The sequence below is a fragment of the Lutra lutra genome, chromosome 1 (assembly GCF_902655055.1).
Source record: "Lutra lutra chromosome 1, mLutLut1.2, whole genome shotgun sequence".
Lineage (NCBI taxonomy): Eukaryota > Metazoa > Chordata > Mammalia > Carnivora > Mustelidae > Lutra > Lutra lutra.
Genome location: NC_062278.1, coordinates 163,167,389 through 163,189,401, shown reverse-complemented (window position 1 = coordinate 163,189,401; position 22,013 = coordinate 163,167,389). Strand labels below are relative to the sequence as shown.

General features: G+C 47.2%; 1 protein-coding gene across 7 annotated transcripts in view; it reads left to right on the top strand.

The window, feature by feature from the left end:
• The window catches only part of ZXDC (ZXD family zinc finger C), a 38,333-nt gene that overhangs the window by 14,610 nt on the left and 1,710 nt on the right, over positions 1 to 22,013 (top strand). For 2 of the 7 annotated variants that reach the window (XR_007129589.1, XR_007129588.1), the window contains 4 exons: positions 598 to 682; positions 9,223 to 9,341; positions 11,984 to 12,260; positions 18,175 to 18,307. Coding sequence is in view for 5 of the 7 variants with exons in the window: in XM_047742757.1 (XP_047598713.1) it covers positions 598 to 682; positions 18,175 to 18,344; positions 20,396 to 20,497 (357 nt within the window). In the remaining 2 variants the exon portion in view is untranslated. Of the gene's footprint in view, positions 1 to 597; positions 683 to 9,222; positions 9,342 to 11,983; positions 12,261 to 18,174; positions 18,345 to 20,395; positions 20,498 to 22,013 lie in introns of those variants that run through there. The other 5 variants (XM_047742757.1, XM_047742749.1, XM_047742789.1 and 2 more) reach the window with 3 other exon arrangements.

The window sequence follows — 22,013 nt, the reverse complement described above, 5'->3', positions numbered from 1 at the left end:
CTGTTTTTCGTATCAAACGTTGACAAATTTACAGAAGTGAAGTCCCATTTGAATACTGTTTGGATACCTCCGTAAACTTTCTGAATTCAGTAATGTAGTTCTTGTTTTGGTGTGTATAACTTTTGAGTCCGGCACCTGCCACCAGAGCGGCCTCTGTAGTGGGTTTATGAAATAGGGTCTCCCTGGGTCTGCCGTACAAGTGTAGTGTGGCATGTTCTGGAAAATGTTGAGAAGTGCTGCAGTTAATTAACCCTGAACCAGCAAGGGAAGGCTGCCTGTTTCAGACAGCAGAGAAGTATGTAACTCCTTTTATACCAGTTTCTGTGTAAAGTATTTTAATATGTTTAGACTTTGGAGGAATAAACTTTGCTTCTCTGGATAATAAAATTATGTATATTGTTCCAACTCTCATTCTGTTTAGTTGTCACTGTAATTGGATGTAACATTTGATTCTCCGTGAACCTTTGCTGGAGATCCTCAAAGATTATTGGACTCAACTCTGTTCAGGAGGCAGACTTAGTACATTTCCGTAGTTCCTTTGCTACCCTTCCTTTACTATTTGGAACGAGTGACTGACATGCTTTTCTTTGGTCTCAGGAAAGTGGGGGCTCAGCAAGAACTGATTCCCGAGCCATTCAACTAGCCAAGAAAAAAAAGCAGAAAGGAACTGGGAGCAACGCAGGTGAGGCTGTGTGTGCTGGGGGATTGAGGGATCTGAGTCGCCCTGGGCCTTAATTAAGGACAGAAGAAACACGCAGAATAGGTGTTTCTATGTTCTTTGTGTTACTTTTATGTTCAAAATGCCCTTTATCAATTCCTTAGTTTTATGTGAACCTAAGAAAAAATTATCCATTAAGAAAAAATTATCAGCAAGATTTCCAGCATCAGTATAGACATGTTTTATTTATCTAAAAAAGGCTGTGCAAAAATTAGTGGTCGCAGACTCCAGTGTCTGCTGCCTACCAGGCTGCTAGGACAAAGAATAGACTGGCCAGGGGTCAGAAGAGCAGAAGTGTGAACTTGAAATTAACTGGCCACTGGCCCCTTACCTTGGCACTGGGAAGAGCCTGGGGACAAGATTGCAGCTGTCCCAGGAGCAGGGTTCCATGGAGCCAGCCCCTGGGTGGCACGTGGCATTATGGGTACCTAGTTCCGAGTTCTGTTGAAATCTTGTCATTTTAAAATGTCAGCAGTTTTTTTTGGAATTAAAAAACAAAACAAAACAAAAAAAACAGTGGACCAAACCAGACCTGCTGGTTTGTGGCTTCAAATATCTGTCCGGAAAGTGGGGTAGTGGGATGCGATGCTTAAAGAAACTGGCAATCCTTTTGTAAAGGTAACAGTGATTTCTTCTAATACCATTTTCTGCATATTTCATGTGTCTCTTTACCTAAAATTTGTTTGAAGAATATCAAATGGTAGGGTGCCTGGTTGACTCAGTTGGTTAGGTGTCTAACTCTTGGTTTTGGCTCAGCTCCTGAACTCATGGGTGGTAGGATAGAGCCCTGAGTCTGTCTCTGCGCTCAGCAGTGAGTCTGCTGGAGATTCTCTCTCTCCCTCTCTGTCCCTCCTTTCACAAACGCATGTGTTTGCTTGCTTGCACACGCTCTCTCTGAAATAATAAATGTTTTTAAAAAAAGAATAGTGATTTCTATAATCAGAGAAAATGTACAGTGAATTATACAACAATGAATTATACAGTGTGGGGTTAGCCATACAGTTTTGTGTTTTTCTGTTCGTAATAGCATGGCTTCTTTCACTCCCTATTTTCTGTTAATTAGTTGTCTTAAAGCAGATACTGCCCTATAATGGATGTCATTCATGTCCCTGTTCATGGTGACTGGGGAAGGGTTCAGGGCCGTTCAGGAAGTGTCCAGATGGCGCTTGGAGAGATAATAAAAGAAGGTGTGGGTGGAGGGGAGAGGAGATAGGTAGAGTGAAAGAATTCAGCACAGACTAGGCAAAGTCCGTGAGGGGAGCCAGCTGCCTTTAGCCTGATAGGTAATCTCCAGTTGAAGGAAGAAAAACACTGAGCATTCAGGGATACAGTGTGTGTCACATTGATTGCATTGCTTTGGAGTCATCTATAGAGGGGGTTTTATTTTTAATTGTTTTTATAAATACTTCAGCATTATCTTTTAATAAGAAGGTCACTTAAAAAGCATAGTGATATGTTATTATCACTTTAAAAAATAACAGTATTTCCTTTATATCTAGCAAGTGTTCAAATTTTCAGTTGTCTCAAAAGCTGTAAATGTTTCATGTAATTGTCTGCTTAAATCAGAATACAAGTAAGTCTCCTCTTACTCTTGGTTGGTATGTTTCTTAAGTATCTTTAACATGTATAGGTCTCTCCATTTCTCGCTGGTGTATTTGTGGAAGAAACCAGGTGGCTTGTCCTGTCAAGTTGGCCAGTCTAGATTTGGCCAATGGCATCCCTTTTAGTTTAACAGGTTTCCTCTGTCATCTGGGGTTCCTGTAAATCAGCACCTAGAGGCTTGATCTGATGTGTCAGCCACTGGGGGTTGATGAAAGTCATTTGCCAGTGGTGGGTCCGTGACATCTGGTGGTTGGTCTGTCCTGTGTTGTTAGCAGCCACTGATGACCATGACTGGATTTATTAATTCCTGAGGATTTGCAAAAGATACTTCTCATTTCATTACTAGCTAGAATTCTGTAAAGAGCAGCTTCTCATCTATTCTTTACCTTGAGGTACAGTCATACTGGAATGTCAGGATAAATGTCTGAGCGTTTTTCTTCATCAGTTTTCAAAGTAATGAACTGGTTTCTTTGCATCCTCCAGTGGTGGTCAGAGTACTTTTATACACTCGTTGATTTAAACATTTTTTTAAAAAATATTTTATTTATTTGACAGAGAGATCACAAGCAGGCAGAGAGGCAGGCAGAGAGGAGGAAGCAGGCTCCCTGCGGAGCAGAGAGCCCGATGTGGGACTCAATCCCAGGACCCTGGGATCATGACCTGAGCAGAAGGCAGAGGCTTTAACCCACTGAGCCACCCAGGTGCCCTGATTTAAACATTTTATAGACTTTTTTAAGGGGAAATAATCTCCAACCTCCAAATGTTTATGTAGTAGAATTTTCTTGTATTTATGAGGGCTTACATATTTGCCCCCCACATATCTTTCTTGAAAAGCCCTCATGAAGTCTTGTCATTAGCCAAGAGATAGAGAAATGATCCCTTTTCCAGAATCTTTGGGGCCAACTCTATTTCCCCTTCATCCCTTGTCATTTTATTGTATTAGAATTTCAGACTTGCAGAAAAAATGATTCCCTGGCTGGCCATACTCTATGAATATTGTCACTCACTCATGTTTTCCAGCTGTAGAACCCCTTACCCAGCCTCCCCTCATATTAACATCTCCCATAGTCATAGTGTGTTTACCCAAGCTAAGGAGTGATCACCACCACAGTCCCAGGGAGCGGACTGCAGACTCTATCTGGGTTTGACCGGCACCCTACTGCTGATCCCGTCGGGGTTCCCAGGCTGCACTTGGTTGTCACAACTCCTTAGTCTCCTGTAGTCTGGGTCAGTTCCTCAGCTTTCCTCGCCCTTCATGATACATTTGAAGAGTGCTGGTCCTTTACTCTGTTTGGGCCTGATGCTTTTTTCATTAGGCGGAGGTGATGAAGCTAGAAGTGAGGTACCCATTGCACTGTGTCATATTGGGGTCCATGCAATAAACGTATTACAGGTGATACTAACCATTATCACTGGGTTAAGGTGTTGTCTGCCAGGTTTGTCCATCATGAAGTTACTATTTTTTCCTTTTACAGTGAATAAATATTTATTTTGAGGTCGATACTTTGAGATGGTGTGCAAATCTCAGGGATCTGCGAGATGACCCTGAACTTCTACAATTTCCAGGGTGTCTGAGACCACTCTCAGGTTCACTAATTCTCGAGGAGGGCTCAGAACTCACAGTTAGCGATTACTGGAGTGAAAAGATTTAGAATTAAGTCAGCCAAGGGAAGAGGAGAGGCGTAGGGCAGGTTCCAGGTAAGATCCTAGTGTGAAGCTTCCCACCGGCCTCTCCCTGGAGTTGTATTGCTAGCCAGGGGAGCTCACCTCAGCCTTCATGTCCAGATATTTATCAGGTCTCAGTTGCACAGATGGCTGCCTGTCCATGCGGCTGACTTGGTCTCCAGCCCCTCTGAAGCTCGAGCGGACACTGTGACCCAAGACCTACATTCTAAGTCACACTGTTAGACTTAGACAATCTGGAGTAGCTGAGAGCTCCGAGGTAAACAGACACACTTCCCAGGCAGGACCTTCCAAGGACCTTGTGATTTCTTCTCAGGAGCCAGGGGAAAGGCCAGACGTGACCTTGGGCAAGGTTAATCTGCCCATACCTGTGCAAATATCCTTTTTCTCTTTAAACCTCCCATCAATTCAGGGCTTAAGGGTAGATTTTGTTACAGTGATGTTCTGGTGGTGATCCCCCCTCACTTATTCTTGCGCATTCATTAGACAACGTCTGTAAGGAAAAGCTGTCTCTTGTAACTCATTTATTTATTCCCTTCTGTCAGTATGGACTCAAAGGTATTTCTCCTTTAGGCTGTTATAAGGAATATTAGACTATAATCAGTATTATCAGTATTTATTTTGCTGTCCAGATTGTTCCAGCTTTGGCCACTGGGAGCTCTTTCGGTTGGATTCTTGTGCCATGGTTTTTAGGGGGCATTTCCCTACCTTCTGGCACCATCTGTGTGTTCCCTGCCCCAGCCCAGGATTCAGTCACTTCCCCAAGGAGTGCTATTCCTTTTATTAGAAAAAGGTATTAGAAACCAAGGTCTGGTAGCTCTGTGTGGTTGTTGCTCATTGCTATCCAGCTGTCATTGTGTCTAGGCCCTCACAGCAGACAGTGCTAGGAAATATCTTCATGTACATTAGCATGCTGGCTGTGTTTTGAATTCAGAATATTTTACGTTGTAGAACGGTAATAAGGTTCATATATTCTATATTTCTTAACATGCCCAGTTACTGCATCAGCACTTTTCAGTTAAATATATTCATTTAATAAAAGTTCAGGTCAGTTGTTGGCCGGTGATTATTTTTGGCACCAAATTTAGGAGGGGAAATGTGGGTTTGGGAGCTTTTTGGTTTTCAGGATTAAAGGATTTATTTGTGTAATAAGGCTAAGAACAGAGAAGTTGCAGGGAAATAGGACTTAGTGGAATTGAGACGCTTAAACACGGTTGGGATTTTATTGTCACTGTAGTTAAGTGCAGAGTACACATATCGAGTCTTAGAAAACGTGCAGTCTGAATGATTTGAAAAATAAAGGTAAAATGTCTAAAATTCAAGATTATTCCTGTTGGGTTGCTGTTGCGTATAGAAAATAAAATTGTGCTAGTTTCTTTATCTTTAGTATTGTGGCTTTCCCTGCCCCAAATAAACCAAGAATATTTTCTCAACATAAAAAGTAAAGAGAAACTTTCCTTCTTGAATCTGATAGGGAAACAAACTTTTTTTTTTTTTTTTTTTAATGTAACCATCTTCGGGCTTATGAATAGATATATAGCTTTCTTGTCTCTAAGGGCTGGGGAAAGCAAATAACAGATGGGACTTACAGGAAGACACAGTAAACAGCAAAACCTACTGACTGCCCTTTTTCTTGATGAAGTGAAAAAGGAAAATCCCAATTCTGCGTTGTCTAGAAGAGACACACCCTGGATGGAAATATTTAGGAAGGTTAAAATTTAAGACCAGATAAAACAAAAAACAAGGGTCAATAGTAATATTAGAGATGTGGAATTCAAAGGAAACAATTGGGGCAGAGAAGGTTTTTCCTATTTTTGGATGCTGTTCACATGTAATCAACAGCAAGACTAAGATTTGTAACCAGGCATGTGAGTATTTATATGAAAACTTATAATATCAAATAGGATAAAGTAAAAACTGGTGGAAATCTATAATTGGATAAATGAAAACCTAGCAATATTGGAAGTGGGTAATTAAACTCATTTGCAGATCAAGCACAAAAAAATACAGATATGAAGGATGTTTACAGTGTGATTAATAAAATTTAGTAAGTTGTACTCGATAACCATGGGATATTTATCAAAATTAAACTGAATAAACTAGGCCATTAGGAAAACTGTAACAAAGTTTTAAGGGGGAAAAACCCAACCTGGCAGTACATGTTTTTACTATAACGTGGTAAAATAGAAAGTAAAAATTTGGGGCACGCAGGTGGCTCAGTCAGTTAAGCAGTCTGCCTTCCGCTTAGGTCATGATCCCAGGGTCCTAGGATGGAGCCCCGCATCGGGCTCCCTGCTCAGCAGAGAGCCTGCTTCTCCCTTCCCCGGCTCTTGTGCTCTTATCCTCCCACTCGCTCTCCCTCCCTTTCAAATAAATAAAATCTTAAAAAAAAAAAAAAAAGTAAAAATTACTTAGAAAGCAAAAGAACCTACTAAACTCTGAGTAAAAAAATAAAAGCTGATTACAGATAGTTACAGAAAAACTGGATCACTATCCAGTTACAGAGTGTGAATTGAGCAAGCAGCCTCCTTGCTTTCTCCTTTGTAAAATGGTTAATAAAAGCACCTACTTAGGATTCTTGGGGGGATTAAATGAGATAATACAGGTGAGATGCCTAAAAGCAGTCAGTGTCAGCTTCTCGTTGTTAGGTATGCAGGCACGGGATGTCACCCGAGCCGGAGGCGCATGTATGACCCGAGTGTCTGCCTGTTAAATGCTCAAAAGGAAGCTAAGGGGAATAGCTATTATTTCAGGATGGAAAAAGAACAAACCTGAAGGGAGTCAGATCCGGATTTTGACACTTGAGTGTGCAACCTATTCATGATTTAAGACCGTTCTGTGTGGGCCAAACAAAACATCCTTCAGTGGATACAGTCCCTTCCCTGTTAGTGTCTATCTCTGTCTGAGTGATTTTACCGAGAGAAGAGAAAGCGCAAGTGAATTCCACCGATCCAATGGAGAGTCAGTATCATGCAAACCACATGGTAATACATTGGAGTACTTGCAGTAGAATGCACAATTAAAAAAAAAAAATCACCGTTATTCAGAAATAAAAGTATAAACAGTACAGCAACCCCCGGATGAAGTTAGTATTTCAGAGGCTCATGCGGGTACTTGGGTTATGTTATTTTCTCAGTAGATTATGTATTTATTGAAAAAATTGGTATCCATTATTGATAGAATTAGGCATGCAATAAAGATTCCGTAGCCCAAACTAAGAGCCAACATCATAACTCACTGGTGGCTTACCAAAGGCATTCTGCATGCATGCCAGAATTGCTTTTATTACCATTGTTAACCCTTGCCATTTAATGTTGCTCTGGATGTTCTTGCCATTGAAATCAAGAAAAATAGGAGTTCGTAGGGAAAAGACAGTAACTTAAGAGATGATTTGACCACTTACTGGAAAACCCCATAGAATCAAGTGAAAACTGGTTAGAACTTAAAAGGCATTGAAGTGCCCACTTACAAACGTATAACCACTGGCAGTGTCCTGTGTGGCAGCAATAGCTAGTTAGGAAATGCAGCAGAGAGAGCAGCTCATGTGCAGTAGCAACAAAAATTCTAGAACAATTAGGGGGAGATTTCATAAGTGGGCAGGACATAAAGGAAGAGAGGAGACAACAAAACTTGGGACTGAGAGAAGAGACAATGCTTCCTGATGTCCTGACTCCCGTTTTGATACATGTCCCCTACGGAGTGCCATGCAGGGATACCACTGCTTGCATTCTGATGTGGGAGCTGGGGCGGGGGTCGGGGGAGCTTTGGATAAACAAAAACAGTAAATCAAATGGTAAATGTGAATACAACAAGGAACGAGTATGTGATCCTTTGCGGTTTATAGTAGGGTAGAGAGAGGCCTCAACAGAGGAGGAGACCCTTGACAAAGGTGAGAAAGGGAGCCATGAGGATGGATCTGGGCAAAGTCCCTGTGAGCCTGAGGTTGGAAAGTGCTCTCAGCAGAAAGACCTTTGTTGGGAGTTTGGAGGCTCAGGGGGTCCTTTTCTGAAGTAGTCAGAGAACTGGTGGGAGGCTGGGCTGTTGAGGACCGCTAAGGGTCTCGGAACTGTTGGAACTTCGGCTTTCACTCTGAGTCAGATGGGGAAACATAGGGACGTAATTGGAAAAGTGATGAAAGGATCATCCCAGCTGCTCTTCTGAAAATAAACCTTAAGGGGCAAGGACGGCAGGTAGGGGTTCCTTGTAGTCCCCAGTAGGAAATGACCATGGCCGTGGGCAGATGGTGGCTGCCAGTGGGAAGAGGTGGGTATATCCTGGATCTGTCTTAAAGATGGGTCCAACAAGATTTGCGGACAGCTCTGGGGTTTGGGAGAGGAAGAAGTCATTATTGCAGACATGCTAACTCTTCCCACAGTATTTCATGCAATTCCATTTGAAATTCCGAGAACACTCGTGTGGGAACCTACGGTCGGGGATTCCTGAGGACACATGGAAAACGAGCCTGGAGGTGTTGCTCTGTGTTTGGGAGACATCTCACAGGCGTCAACCACTGAAGCTGTGATGGGGCTGTGATCCATAGGCCAGGACACAGGGAAGCACGTTGATCGATAGGCCTAAGACCGACACTCTTGTGTGTGTCAAGGTGGCTCCTATTATTGGCAAATGAGTAATGGCCTTTTGGGAAAAAGAGATTAAAATTCCATACAGGATAAAGAAAGAAGACAAGAGGTTTCAGGGTTTTTTTTTAAAAGCATGGAAAGCTGTCCGGATAGCCAACACTTGCTTTGCCCTCATCTGTGTGCTTTACGTGATTTAGCTTGTGTATCTTCACAGTAGCTCCCTAAGGTAGAGACTAACTACCAGCCTGCTCTACAGCTGGGCCGCCAGAGCCACTCCCCCAGTGTGCTCACTGCTCAGAGGGTGCGGATGCCCAGAGCAGAGCAGAGCAGAGCAGGGGGCCAGGCCTTGGAGATCAGTGGACGCTGAAAGGTTTTAAATGAGTGTACACAGCATGAAGTAAGAGGAAAGATGGGGACAGGACATGAGTAGGCACTGTGCAGAAGGCGGCCAACAAATGAGGAAGCAGAGGGGATGTGCTTGGTGCTCAGAGGCAAGGAAACCCAGAGCCCACAGGGGTGCGCGTGGAACATGGGGATGCAGTGTGACATTTCTGGATGGTCACTTGATACTGTTTGCAAGAGCCAGAAGATTCACGTAATGTCCAGTCGTGAAATGACTGTGTTGTAACTTATCTCAAGGAAATATCCAGGGATCTACGTCAACAGACATGTGCCAGCTGCTGCCCAGTGCTGAGCTGTGTATTACTAAATATCACTCGTGTCTGCCAGGAAAGTGGCACACTTGGTGCATATTTTTGGTAAGTTCGCGTTCATAAGAAAAGCTGGGTGTGTTGTCGGTAGACACATTTGTGTATGTATTTGCACAGAAACAAAAATGATAGAACACATACCCTTGCAGGGTTAGTAGTTTTTTTCTGAGTGTTAAGATTGAGTTTTTAAATCATTTTTCATCATTTTCATTTTCTGTATATGAAAACACATGAACTACATAATTAGAAAATAAATATTAACCACTCCCATCTAAGTAGTGGGAACTAGAACAGTGGTCCCCTGTGTCCCACCCTGGGGTGGAGTGTACCAGTGGAGGTTTTTGGGTTGCACCCAAGGCACTTGGGTGGGCTCTCCAGCTGCTTCCCCTGTAAACTGAGACAGGAATAGTCTGGAATTGGTTTCCCTGCCCAGAAAGGGATGATGAGAGCAGCAGGGAGCAGGCAGAGGGGCCAGACAGCATGGGGCAGGGCCCCTCTGTGGCTCCCGTAGCCTCGCCAGCTTGTCCAGCACGGGAAGGTGGGCATGCAGATGGAGGGGGAGCTGATAGACCTGCTTGGTGCCACTGGTCAGTCTATGCCACGTGAATGTTTGAATAATTGGGTTGGATTGAGCCATGAAATTAAGTCCGTGATCTATTTTTTATAGTGTGTATACATATATATTTAAAAAAATTTTTTTCTCACATTAAAGCAAAAATTTGGGGGCATATATCACCAGGCTCCTCCCATTTCTTCCTGTTGCTGCCATGCTGAGAGCAGAAGAGCTGCACTGAGGGAGACAGGAGGAAGGCCCCTATGCAGGCTATCCATTAACTGGGGAGCGGTGGCAACTGTAACTCTTTTTCTAGAAGAGAATTCTGGGAACGTTCACACAGCCACTTCTGAAAGAGTGGATTGTGAACTCGGGTGTCATGAAGCTCCCCGGCTGGTAGATGGGGAGTCTGGACTGCAGCCAGAGAAAGCCCCCTCTGATGGTATGGGAAAGTGTGTGTCCAAATCTCTCAGGGCTTTCTCATACCCTGTGGACTCTGTTTAGGTACTCTGGAGGACAGATGGGGCCTGTGACAGCATGCAAAGTGGCTTGGAGGCTGTGGGGAGGCCGTCTGGTCTGGTCTTTGCTTTTAGGTACTGGATGACTTTGCTCTAGCTGTCCGTGGTGGTTCCCTCTGCACTGCTGGCCTTCACCTGGCCAGGCTTAGACCCTGCAGGCTAGAGTAAGCACAGCATGTTTGCCTTGAGCAGCTCTTTGTGGAGTGAGTCTCCTGGCGGTGCACTTGTGGCCAGGGCCACAGCCATCTCTGGTCATTGTTCCCATAGGGCTGAGGGTCCGTGTGGTCCCTGGACTGGAGCTGTGGTTTTGAGGGCTGGCATAGCCAGAGATCTCCTGAAGCAGGATACAGGGGCGTGGTGGCAGCCATCTTGCTGTTATGCTGGTGGGGAAATGTGGCCTCCTATCCCTGAATCGGCTGTGAGTTGAGAGGTGTCCTGCACTGGGACAGTGAGCTGGTGATACGCATTTTCTCAGTCCTGGTCCTCTAGGCCCGCCCTTTACTGACGAGCAGCTGTCACTTTGGTTTCTGTTAGTTGTGTGCCTGCCCTGTGCTATTCCCTGCTGAAGTGCATGTCTCACTTCCTTTCTGTCTCCCTGGTAGATGCCTGTTTGCCTGTAGGTCCTCTCATCTCGCTGCCAGGGGAGTGTGGAAGCCTGCTGAGGGCCCTCCCTGGCAGGTCCCTAACCCCGGTGAGAAGGAGGCCTTTGTTGGCGAAAGATGTGATTGGCTTGGCCATGCATTTGAGAGTTCGGCTGCCACGTGAGGTGATTTGTGGGGATGGTGCCAGGTGGCAGTGTCTGGGGATCAGAGCACCAACTCAGGAGTCCGGAATGCAGTTGAGGTCTGCTCGTGCGGTCTCATGGTCTTGGGCAAGTGTCGGCCCTCTGGCTGCAGCAGCATCCTCTGTTACAGGAGGCGGTACAGGACCCGCCTTCCTAGGTAGTCATGTGGATTACACTCGAGGACTCTTGTCAAACAGCCCACTGCTGATTGGAGGACCCAGTGCTTCCTTGAATTCCATGTAGGTTTTGCTCATCACAACACATACTTCTGTACCTTTAGTTAGCCTCGTGTTGGAGCAGGATAAGGAAAACAATGGCAGGGCTTTGTGTCTATGTGGTTTTGGGCCCCTAGCTCTTACAGTTCAGCTGACAGAGGTGGGAACGGTGCCCTGGGAGCCCCGGCCTGCTGTCCTTGGCCTAATATATGTGCTTTGGTTGTCCTGAACTATGGATGGCACCTGGGGATGTACTCTGTCCCATAGCCTGTCCCCCTGGGAGCTCCTATACAGCCTTTTTCTGTGAAGTCTGAGTCACCCTTCCCGCCTTGCTGGTTTGACCTTCACAGCCTCAGGAACTGTCTTTCCTAGGCTCCCAGCCAGGGTTGGCTAGTGGGAGCATTGGCAGGAGATTAGGTGGAGGGAGGAAGGGGGAACCAGGACCTTGCTCTCGTTCCACTTTAGTGGGAGTTTTATCACAATGGCTGTATCTCCCCCGTGGTCTCAGTTCTTGATGGGCAGCCCCTGACATAGTTCTGGTTTATGTGTACGGTCCCTCTTCTGGATTCTGGGGGTGGTGGTGCCTACGGGCCATACTGACTAGGGTGTTTGCTCCTTAGTGCACCGTCACTGGTATACATGTCGGCATGACATCCCTCTGGGTGCAGTAGCTTGAGTGTTCCTGGGGCCCTGATGGGACCCTGATGGTTCCCCTAACATGAGCAGTTTCTCCAGGGCCGTGACTGCATTATGGCTGCAGTGTTACCCAAACCTTTTCCAAGGCCTCTTGCCACCACCGGCCCCTTCTGTTTCCAGGATGCTGTTGGGCTTCATCATCGAGTGTGGATTGTAGGCCCATCTCTGTGTCCCTGGGAAACAGCTGTACTTAGGACACAGGTACCCAGTTGTAGGCTTCATGGTAAGGCTCACCATTCTAGCCCTGTACCAGTGGAGTAAAGAGTCAGTTGATATTTGTTGAAAGAATGATAAAGCATGAAGAGACAGCTAATCACCGGATACATGTCAAGTAGCAGCCATTCAGTAAGCATACCCCTTGCTGCATCTGACAGAGGGGTGGCATTAATTCAAGCTGACTGTACACCCAGTGTGGTTCTCACGGCAAGCCTGCAAGACGCAGGTGCACATACCCCGTTGTCTGGATGAGGAACCCGAGGCACAGAGAGATGCAGTTGATGGGGGCAGCACAGCTGATGGGTGACTGCGCTGGGGGTAGAAGCCCAGGCTGACCAGCTCCAGAGCCTTCAACCAGCCTGTCAGCTGTACAATACACAAGAACAGCGTGTTTCCCCTTCAGCGAGTGAAGCGGACGTGGAACTCCCGGGTAACATATTAGCACCTGGATTCCGGATGATTAGGGCTGGTCCAGGGTTGCAGGTGGGCCAAGGTTAAGCAGCTGTCAATGTAATTTACCACATCAGGAAGCTGGAGGAGAACCCTGCCATCTTCACTGATTCTGAACAAGGCAGTTGAGAAAATTAATCATCGCTGATTTTTAAAAATCATAAACCTTAACTAGGAACTAAAAAAGTTTTCCGTAATAATAGAGAGCAAGTTAGAACAGCAGTCAACATTATTTTCAGTGAGGCGATGTGTTCCCGTTATAATCGGAAGAGGCAGCGAAGCTGACACTTCAACAGTATTGGACATTTTTTATGGAAGCTTTAGAGAAAAAACGATAAATAGGAAGATGTGATTATCGATGATGATTATTGGGCTTAGAAAACCCAAGGGGATAGACTTAATTATAAATAAGGATAACTAAGTAGCTAATTGTACAAAAAGTGTTTGCATATATCACAGGAGTAGCTTTTCTATTACAGTAATTGGAAAAACAGTAATGAAAAATAGATCTCACTCATAGTGGCCATAGAAGTACTGAAGTATTTCAGTTTCACCAGTGACATATAGGCTGGGCCTGGATAAGGCCCTGTCCACAGCTTATTATATATTTGGATGAAACACTCTGTTCTGTCAATTTACATCTTTTATTCAGTTCCTTTAAAATCCCAAAGGAACTTTTTAAAAGAAAAAAAAACCACCTGTCCATTTTAAGTTCATCTGGAAGAATAACTTTGTTAAAATCTCCATGCAGACTTCAAAAAAGAGAGGGCATGGGTCAGGGAGACCACTGTGCTGGTGATGCAGGCCTGCTGAGGAGTGTTGGAGATGAAAGTGCTCTGGCCGGTGCTCTGCCGGGGAACAGGCCATCTAGGCAGCTGGGGACAGCCGGAGCAGAGGCACGCGGGCCAGTAAGCGAAGGCTGCACAGCCTGTCAGTGGTTCTGGTAACGTGGGTTTACTCTTCGGGAAAAGTAATGGTGATTTCGTACACGCCTTCTTCCCGCCCCCACCGTAGTTCCACCACCCAGGGAAAACCGCTTCTGGCTTTTCGATGTTGAACATTTTCCCATGTGTATAAATTACACCTGTTACTTTTTTTTAAGAAATGATATACATATATTTTTATCAGCTTTTTGCTTTTAAACATGACTATTTTTCCGTGTGAATAAATACATGTTTGTGGTTTATTCTTTACTAGCCGTGTAGGACAGACCACTTCAGGAACTATGAAGGGGTTAGGCTCCAGTGCCCTCCACCATCCAGGATACATAATGGGGCCAGCCTCCCATCCCTCGGAGAACTGGGGAATAGTTACTGAGACAGGTCACTGTGCTTTCTGGTTCAGTGAGGATCCCAGCAGAGCCCAAGGTTATCAGGCCCCTCCTGCACACCTGGTGGGGGGAGCAAGTGAGCCATTGCAGCCCGTATTATGCAGGATAGAGAGCTGACCATACTCAGCGCAGAGCCCTCCGGGGGTGAGGAGGCCACATGCTTGGGGTGGTACTGGATTCTGTAGCTGTCAGCCTAGGAGCGACTTCGGGAGGTATGCCGGCAGAGCCCTTCGCCTGAGCCCTCACCTGATTCTGGTCATGGTCATGCTGCAGCGTGGTGCACCCGTGATTTGGGGACTTGGGGCACGTAGTGGCGTACTCCAGCTCGCTTGGCTTTTTCATGCCCAAATAGGGTTGTCTTTTAGGTCTTCTTAGCCAGAAGCTGACCTGCTGGCCAGCTTTATCCTTCTGTCCTCTCCCTGCTCTTTCAGGTTATCGAGCACAATCCAGTGTTTCAGGTAAATGTTGAGATTACTAAAGCAAAATTCAGTTCATTTGAAGATGATTTGCCCTCTAAGGTTTTCTGGATTTCTACTGTGAGTGAGAAGGAAGTTTTTTATGTTTCTTGACATTGGTCTGTAGGTTAAGTTGGTCACGTTACATGCAGTGCCGTGACATCTTTTACTAGTGAGGATGCCTGCATGGCCATTGTAGGGTCCTGTGTAGAGGCCGTGTGTCAGCTTTAAGCCCTCCGGCATCCGTAGCTTGGTGGCTTGTGTAGCCAACTCTGGAATGGTGTGATTTTCAGACATTGTACACGGTGATGGCACACTGTCAGATGGTACAATGTTCCGTCTGGGGTCACGTAACCCAACACCCTGCCCCGATGGCAGCAGCAGGTCAGCAAGGTGTTTTTTCTCCGGAGCAGGGAGTCTGGAGGCCAGGTGCAGGGCACTCAGTGCATCAGCTTTCGTTCTCCTCTCCCGGCCCTGCCTTCTTCACTCGCAGCTTTCTCAGGGTGCCAATGGGCAGTGCTCAGCCTGAACTCTGGGACCTTGGGTGCACTAGAAGACTTTGAAGGGGAGGCGAGCATGGCTAGTCTGAAGGGAGTCCGCTTTCCCATAGCGGTCTTCCGTTCGTAACCTTAGAGACTTAGGACCCAGGACTTCTGCAGGTTCTCCTGTCCACCTTTCCTTCACGACAGTGAGTCCTTCCCCACCACCAAGCTCTCTGTGGCGCAGCACCCCCTGGGCGCATATAAACACAATCTTCCAGAGCCCCAGACCCAGGACACTTCAGAGTGATGGCTTCAGGGAGGTGCCTTGTATGGATCCATTCATGCAGGCATCAAGACCGCCTCGTGGCTCTGTTGCCAGCTTGGCCTCCCTCATGCACTGGTTTTCCTAGGCGGGCATGTTGAGATGTTCTGAGGTGAGATACAGCATAGGGGGGCCCTGGGGGTGGGGTCAACCCTTACCTTTCCCACCCTTCTGCTCTCGTCCTAGCAGCAGCTGCTTTTACGGGGAGTCCCATGAAAGCAGCGGTATATGTAAGCCCGAGCAGTTCCTTTTAGCTCTGGGAACATTTCATCATCGGGAGGAGTTGTTAACCGCAGAAGGTCCCAGAGCACCTGCGGTTAGGGGCAGTGATTCTCAGTGGAACTGTGGCATCTGCAGGAGTAACCAGAGTGTCAGGTGCCAGATGAAGGGACAGGCTGTAAAGAGAACGTGATGACACGTGTGCTCATACAGTAATTAGCTAATACAGTTTAGCCTATGATGTGTCATCAAGTGTTCTAGGTGCAGTCTGTCTTCCTTCCTGTTACCAAACTACTGCCTCTTACATCCCTTTAACAAAAACACAGTTATGTTCCCGTCACTGACTCGTTTTTCAGCAGTGTATACTGTTTGTGATGGAAGCCCGTAACGTTGATGTTCAGCAAAATTAAGTGGTGTCTATTTCTGATGTTGTTGACATGGTTTTTACCTAATTTCCCCATCGTTTGCGTAGCATACATGCTAGCACACAGCTAGTAAAGGGACACAAGGCTTTGATCATTCTTCTTGCTTCGTAGGTAACGCAGAGTATGAGCTACACAGCTTTCATCGAATCCTTATGACAGACGAGAAATGGCTCAGAATGACCTGGTTTTTAATCTTACAAAACTCAGTAATAATAAGCATTAATGTACATATTTAAATATTGCTTTTAAAAGTAGCTTAAAATGGTGCATCACTTGATGCCTTCCTTCATTGATTTCATAGTGGCTTTCATAATATCCCTTGAACCATGTTTCAGTATGTTTATTTGAACTGAAAAATGGAATTAGACCTTTCGGGGGGAAGGAGCACTGTCCTGACAGTGCAGACTGCTGGTGCTGCGTGGGCTCCGAGGCCTTGTGCTCCCTTAGCTGCAGCTGCAGAGTGCTGCGATTGTGATGAAATGACATTTAAAGCACACGAGCATTGTATTTAAAATACTTTTTTATTTGGCAAAAGGCGTCTGAGTCTAGCAATGAGTAGTACTGTCCCCCAGCCCCATGAGCCTCCTGGAAAACAGGCAGTCACGCTGTTCTCTATGCATTCTAAGCTTTCGATACTCCATCACCGTTTGGTTTGTTTCTGCTAGGTTTGGTTATTCCCGCTGGGCTTGTGTTATTAATAATTGCAACAGTAACTTGATTTTTCACATGAAGATTTCAACTCCTGGAATGTATATTTATAAGTTTTTGTTAAAACTAGAATTTTAATTTACATACCTGTTTTTATCACAGGGAAGGTGCTAGGGGATAAAAGACTTCAAAGCCCAACAACACATTCAGGGAAAAAGCCAGAGTTGAGGGGAGTAGCGTGCATGTGTAGGGAGACTAGCGAGTGACGAGGAGTTCCTTACTGAGTGGATCCCAGGCTGTAGCCTCTCACCCTTGTCCCAGCCCGTCTGCCAGCTGGAAGCTGCACCGCAGTGGGGAGAAGCATGGATGGCGGCCGAAGCTAAGCCAGCAGGAGAGCACTGGGCTCCCTGAGGTAGAGGAGCTGGTGTTAGTGTCAAGAACTTGCTCTGACAGAGGCGGCTTGTCCTTTGTGTCAGAGTCAGCTGTTCCTGTTTAAAATGGAAACTTCGAGTACAGAAACGTACACAGAGAATGCAGCCTCTCATGTGTTTCCTCTTTTCCCTGTAACATCAAGTCGTTAGACATTTTCACGAAGACGTGTTTTCTAGAAGTTCAGAACAGCCTTCAGTTTCACTTGTTCCTTTTCATTTCATTAAATTCAACAAAAATCAGATGCTTTTATCCTTGTTACCTTGTACGATGTTCACTGTAAAATGGTCTTTATGAAGTCACTCATGTATGCCTGTCCCGGGCTCTCCGGCCACAGCTGTCACAGCACCTGAAATTCCTTGGCGCTTACTAGGACCCAGGCACTGTTCTCAACTTGCATCAAATCTCTACTTAATCCTCCCAAAACTTTGTGGTAGGGAGTGTTGTTCCCATTTCACAGGTAGGGAACACTGAGGTGAGAGCTTACGTTGCTTGTCCAAGGTCAGGTAGTAGAGTCAGGGGTGGAGCCAGGATTTGAATCCAGGCCGCTGTCCTTGGGGTTTTGCGCTGCTCACAAAGCACGTGTGTCAGAGAAACCTTTTCTGGGTGTTTGGATTGTTCTGATTTTTCTTTGTACTTTATTATTTTTTTAAAAGTATGTTTTTATGAGATTGACGGGGCGATGACTTTTGAGGAGGAAGCTGGACAGAAAACAGCCCAAGGGATTTGGTGGCTTATTGAGCACACACCAAGGGGCCTGAGGTGGGATGTGGTGGCTGGCTTCCTTCCCTTGTTCCTTTTCTGCGACTGTGTAGCCCTGCCCGCTATCTGAGCTCCACCAAGTCGGGGATCTCCCATGTGCCTGCAGCTCTTGGCGTTGCAGGGTAAGGAGGAGCCTCTGCCCCCGTGAAATGGGCACTGGGGTTCTGATCGCTGAGCGTCCAGAAGACACATCTGTGAGTTTGCTACGGTATCAAAATCTTGTTTTTTCCCCGCCTCTGAAGCCCGTGACTCTCCCTGTTGACTAGTTTGAAGCCCGCAGGGCTGTGCACAGTGACGATGGGGAGGCTGTGTCCGCAGAGCGTGGCCTCCGTGAGGCACGGTACCCTGCATGTGTTGGTTTGTCTTTTTCATCGTAGGAGCCTCAGGGTCCACTCAGAGGAAAATGAAAGGTGGCAAAGTCAGTCCTACTCACTTGCACACGAGCCAACCTGGCTGGTTGTGTGGGAACCTTGTGGTGCCCAGTGGAGGTCAGCCAGCACCAGCTCCGGCAGCCGGAGTGCAGTGCGTTCAGCTACAGCTACTGCAGGTAAGAGCCGGTGAGCCCGGAGGATGCTGGTCACAGGGTGGGAGCAGGGGCCACGCTTCGGGCCGCATCTCCCAGAGCCCCCACCCTCCAGTGCTCCATCCCCACAGGAACTGCCCCCCACGCTGCTTCTGACGTCCTAAGTCCTGGATGATGTCTCCATCACCCCAGCTCCCCCCTTCCTCCCGCCCTGTCCTACTCTGTTGGTCTGAGCTTCTGTCTTTACTAGGATTGACGCTTCTGTGTCCCCATGAGGTGAGCAGTGAGCCACGGGACACCTGGCACAGCCCTGCCCCTCCCTAGACCCCACTGCTCTTTTCAGGGCTGGGGTGAAGGGGCTTTGCTCACGCAGCTTGGCTCTTCTGTGTCTGGGGAGCATCCGCAGTGTGCCGAGGATAGAGTCTTTATGTGCTAAGGATGCTGGCTCCCTACCCCCTCACCTGCTCTTCTTCTCTACAAAATGAGCCCCTCGAGGGCAGGCCAGCCACTTCTTGGGCTGTGCCAGGGCCTACCAGGTGCCTGCAGCTGGCAGCCACCCCGTGAATGCTCACCGGACACATTGACTGCAGCTCTGTGGGCACCTTTGTCTGTAGTGTCCTTTTTGAGGGTCCAGCAGAAGGACAATGAGTTGGGACTGTTTGGGGAGAGAAGAGGCTTAGAAGCTGAGGCTATGTAGCTCTGACCTGGCCTGATCTCACTGCCACCTCGTCCCTGAGCGTCTCCTGTGTTCATGGTACTCTGGGGCCGTAGAATACCATGGGCCTGGGAAGGCACAGATACCCAAGGACTTCTGAGTGCCAAGCTGACTCCAAAGAGGAGGGTGGCCAGATCCTGGGGGTATGTAGTCCTGGGAGAGGCTTGTTGAGGAGATAGGACCAAGCTGGTTATGAAGAGTATAAAAGGGTGGATGGCCTAGGTGGAGCTTGGGGAGGGCCTGGAAGATGGGGCCAGTGAGCATCCTTGCTCTTACAGAAAACAAGAAGCTAATGTGAGCTTTTGGTGGGGGTTGGAAGACTGGTCTGCAGAGGTGAGCAGGAAAACAGGTCTCTTCTTTCCAGGTGTGGGGCCAGGGTGTTGGAGCAGTAGAGAGGCCAGGGCTCCCCTGAGACGGGGGCTGTGGAGGTGGGGGGAGGAGCAGCAGAGCCCTTCTGAACGTGCTCATGGCTGGAAGGTGAGATGTGGGGAAGGCAGGACTGGAGGTTCTGACGGAAACTTCAAGGAAGCTAATACATTGCAGAAAAGGCAATCATTGGAAAGGGAGAAGTTGCTCTTTAAGACATCCAGTTGAAGGCGTGAGCCTTGAGGCAGAGAGAACTCACTTTTCAATTCTCTACCTTTCCCTTTACCAGTTAGTGTTGTCTTGTTACTTAAGTACTCCGGGCCTCGGTTTTATTATCTGTGAAGTGGGGATGATAGTGCTTGGCACAGAAGGTTCTTGAGGCCAGGGAAGGGCTTGGCTGATGGGGGCGGTGGCATCAGGAGTTGAGTGGCAGGGCCGTGGGCCGCCATGGGCTGGGTGTGCAGGTGAAAGCTAAAAGGTTAGATAGTGTCCCTTTTCTTACTTGCATGATTATCAGGAGCCTATGTGCCTCCCTCTCTCCAGAGACTGGTGATCTTTTGTCCCTTCCAGCTTGACTGTGGTTTGGGGCAGAGGTGGGCCTTCTCGTGTGCTGTGAGGTAGCCACTGGAGAGCTGCTGCGAGCCTCCGCCAGAGTTCAGGAGCAGCCTACGGGAGGGAAATTCAGGCCGAGGCTAAGGGGAGGTATTGAATATGGGGGAGTTCCAGGGAAGGGGCCTGGGAGCAGGGAGCAACCAGATGGCAGGTGGTACGGGCCTTAAGCTGGGAACAAGATGAGAGACTGAGGACCAGGAGGAAAGGTAAATAGCCCCCAGCCCCTGATTCCAGTGACTGCTGGGTCCTCAGGCCTCACCGGGCTCCCTGTGTGGCCTCGCCTGGAATCCAGGGGCTGTGTATCAGAGTGACGGGGACTCCTCAGGCCGGAGTGAGGAATGTTGCTGTGCTGGATAAATGAAACATGCCATTGCCTCCCCAGGACGAGCCCTCAGGCGAAGCAGCCTCATCATCGGTTCTCAGCCCGCAGCCTTCCGCCCTCCACCCCCTGTTCGCTGTCGATTTGCCAGTCTATGTCCTCCAGGTCTGGATGCCTTACAGCTCTTTGGGTCTGTTAGTAAGACTGTCAGGAAGCTTTTGGCTTTCTGAGGCTTGTTGCTGAGGTGGGGCTCTAGTGGACACTCACCGGGTTGGTGGCCGGGACGTTTTGCTGCTTTCTAGAAAAGGTGGGTAAATGACCGAGGAACAAAAGACCAAGAAAAAAGCTCAGGTTTGCTCCCCCTTTTAGCTCCTCTTTGTAAATAAGGTGAAATTTAATACACTTGAAATATTTTCTATTTAGAGACTCTAGTCACGGGACACCTGGGTGGCTCAGCCAGTTAAGCAGCTGCTTTTAGCTCAGGTCATGACCCCAGGATGTCCCATGTCAGGCTCCTTGCTTAGCAAGAAGCCTGCTTCTTCCTCTGCCTGCTGCTCCCCTGCTTGTGCGTTCTTTCTCTCTGACAAATATCTTTTAAAAATAAAATAAAATGCTCTTTGACTATATAAAAAAAATTTCTAGTCACTTTCTCCTATGGGAAATAGGCTGGCCAGGGTTTGTTTTTAAAGATTTATTTATTTGGGGCGGGGGGCAGGGACAGAGGGAGAGACGGAGAAACCCAAGAAGATTCTGCACTGAACATGGAGTGGACATGGGGCTCGATCTCACAACCCTGACATCAGACCTGAGCCAAAACCAAGAGTCAGACGCTCAACTGTGTGTGCCACCCAGGCATCCCTAGGCCAGCCAAGTTTTTGACCTATGGGAAAACAGATGCAGGAGAGTTAGTTTGCTTAAGTAAGTGCATAAACCATGTATTGGTGGCAATAGGTAATTCAGATTTGGCTATAAAATAAAGTAGGTAGCTTTTCAAATTTTTAACAGTTCAGCCCTAAATATGTATTTTTAAAAGACCACATATAATTTTAGTTTTCTTGTATTCAAATTGGGCTGTTGAATGTTTTCCTTAAAAGGTCAAAAATAAATATCGAGTAAAGCGCTGGTAGACAGAGGTGTGGGTGGGGGTCCCAGGCAGCTGGAGTGGGGGTTCCTTCCAGTGCAGTTTGGGATCGTGTATTCAGAAAACCTCACGGATGTCGACTCCATTCTGCCTGGTATTCCCACACAGGAGATCATTCTTAAAGAAATGTGGCAGTGTACACATAATTGGCCAAAAGAGGTTTGCCATCGCCTCAAAGATAATGCTGGGGGCATGGTCTTCCAGCACGAGGAGGTGGGCTGGGTGGGCAGTCGTGCAGCCATCGATGACAACCACAGGCAGTCAGGAACTGAGAGAGGAGCTTCCCCACACAGAACGGGGAAGGGCTATAAATTGAACAAGGACATTTCCGAGGAGACCTAGAACACAGTAGCATTAAGTTCACTTTGCCTTTTTGTTTACACTCAAGTTTCTTTCTTCAAGGAATATATGTGAAAATAAGGGGAAAACAGTTTGCTTTAGGAAAGTGGGAGGTCCCCTCTCTGGCCGGCCTTGTAGATTGTGATGCTGGTCGTGTGTGGCCGCCCTGCTGCCTTCTGGGAGGTGGTCCTGCACTGCCCC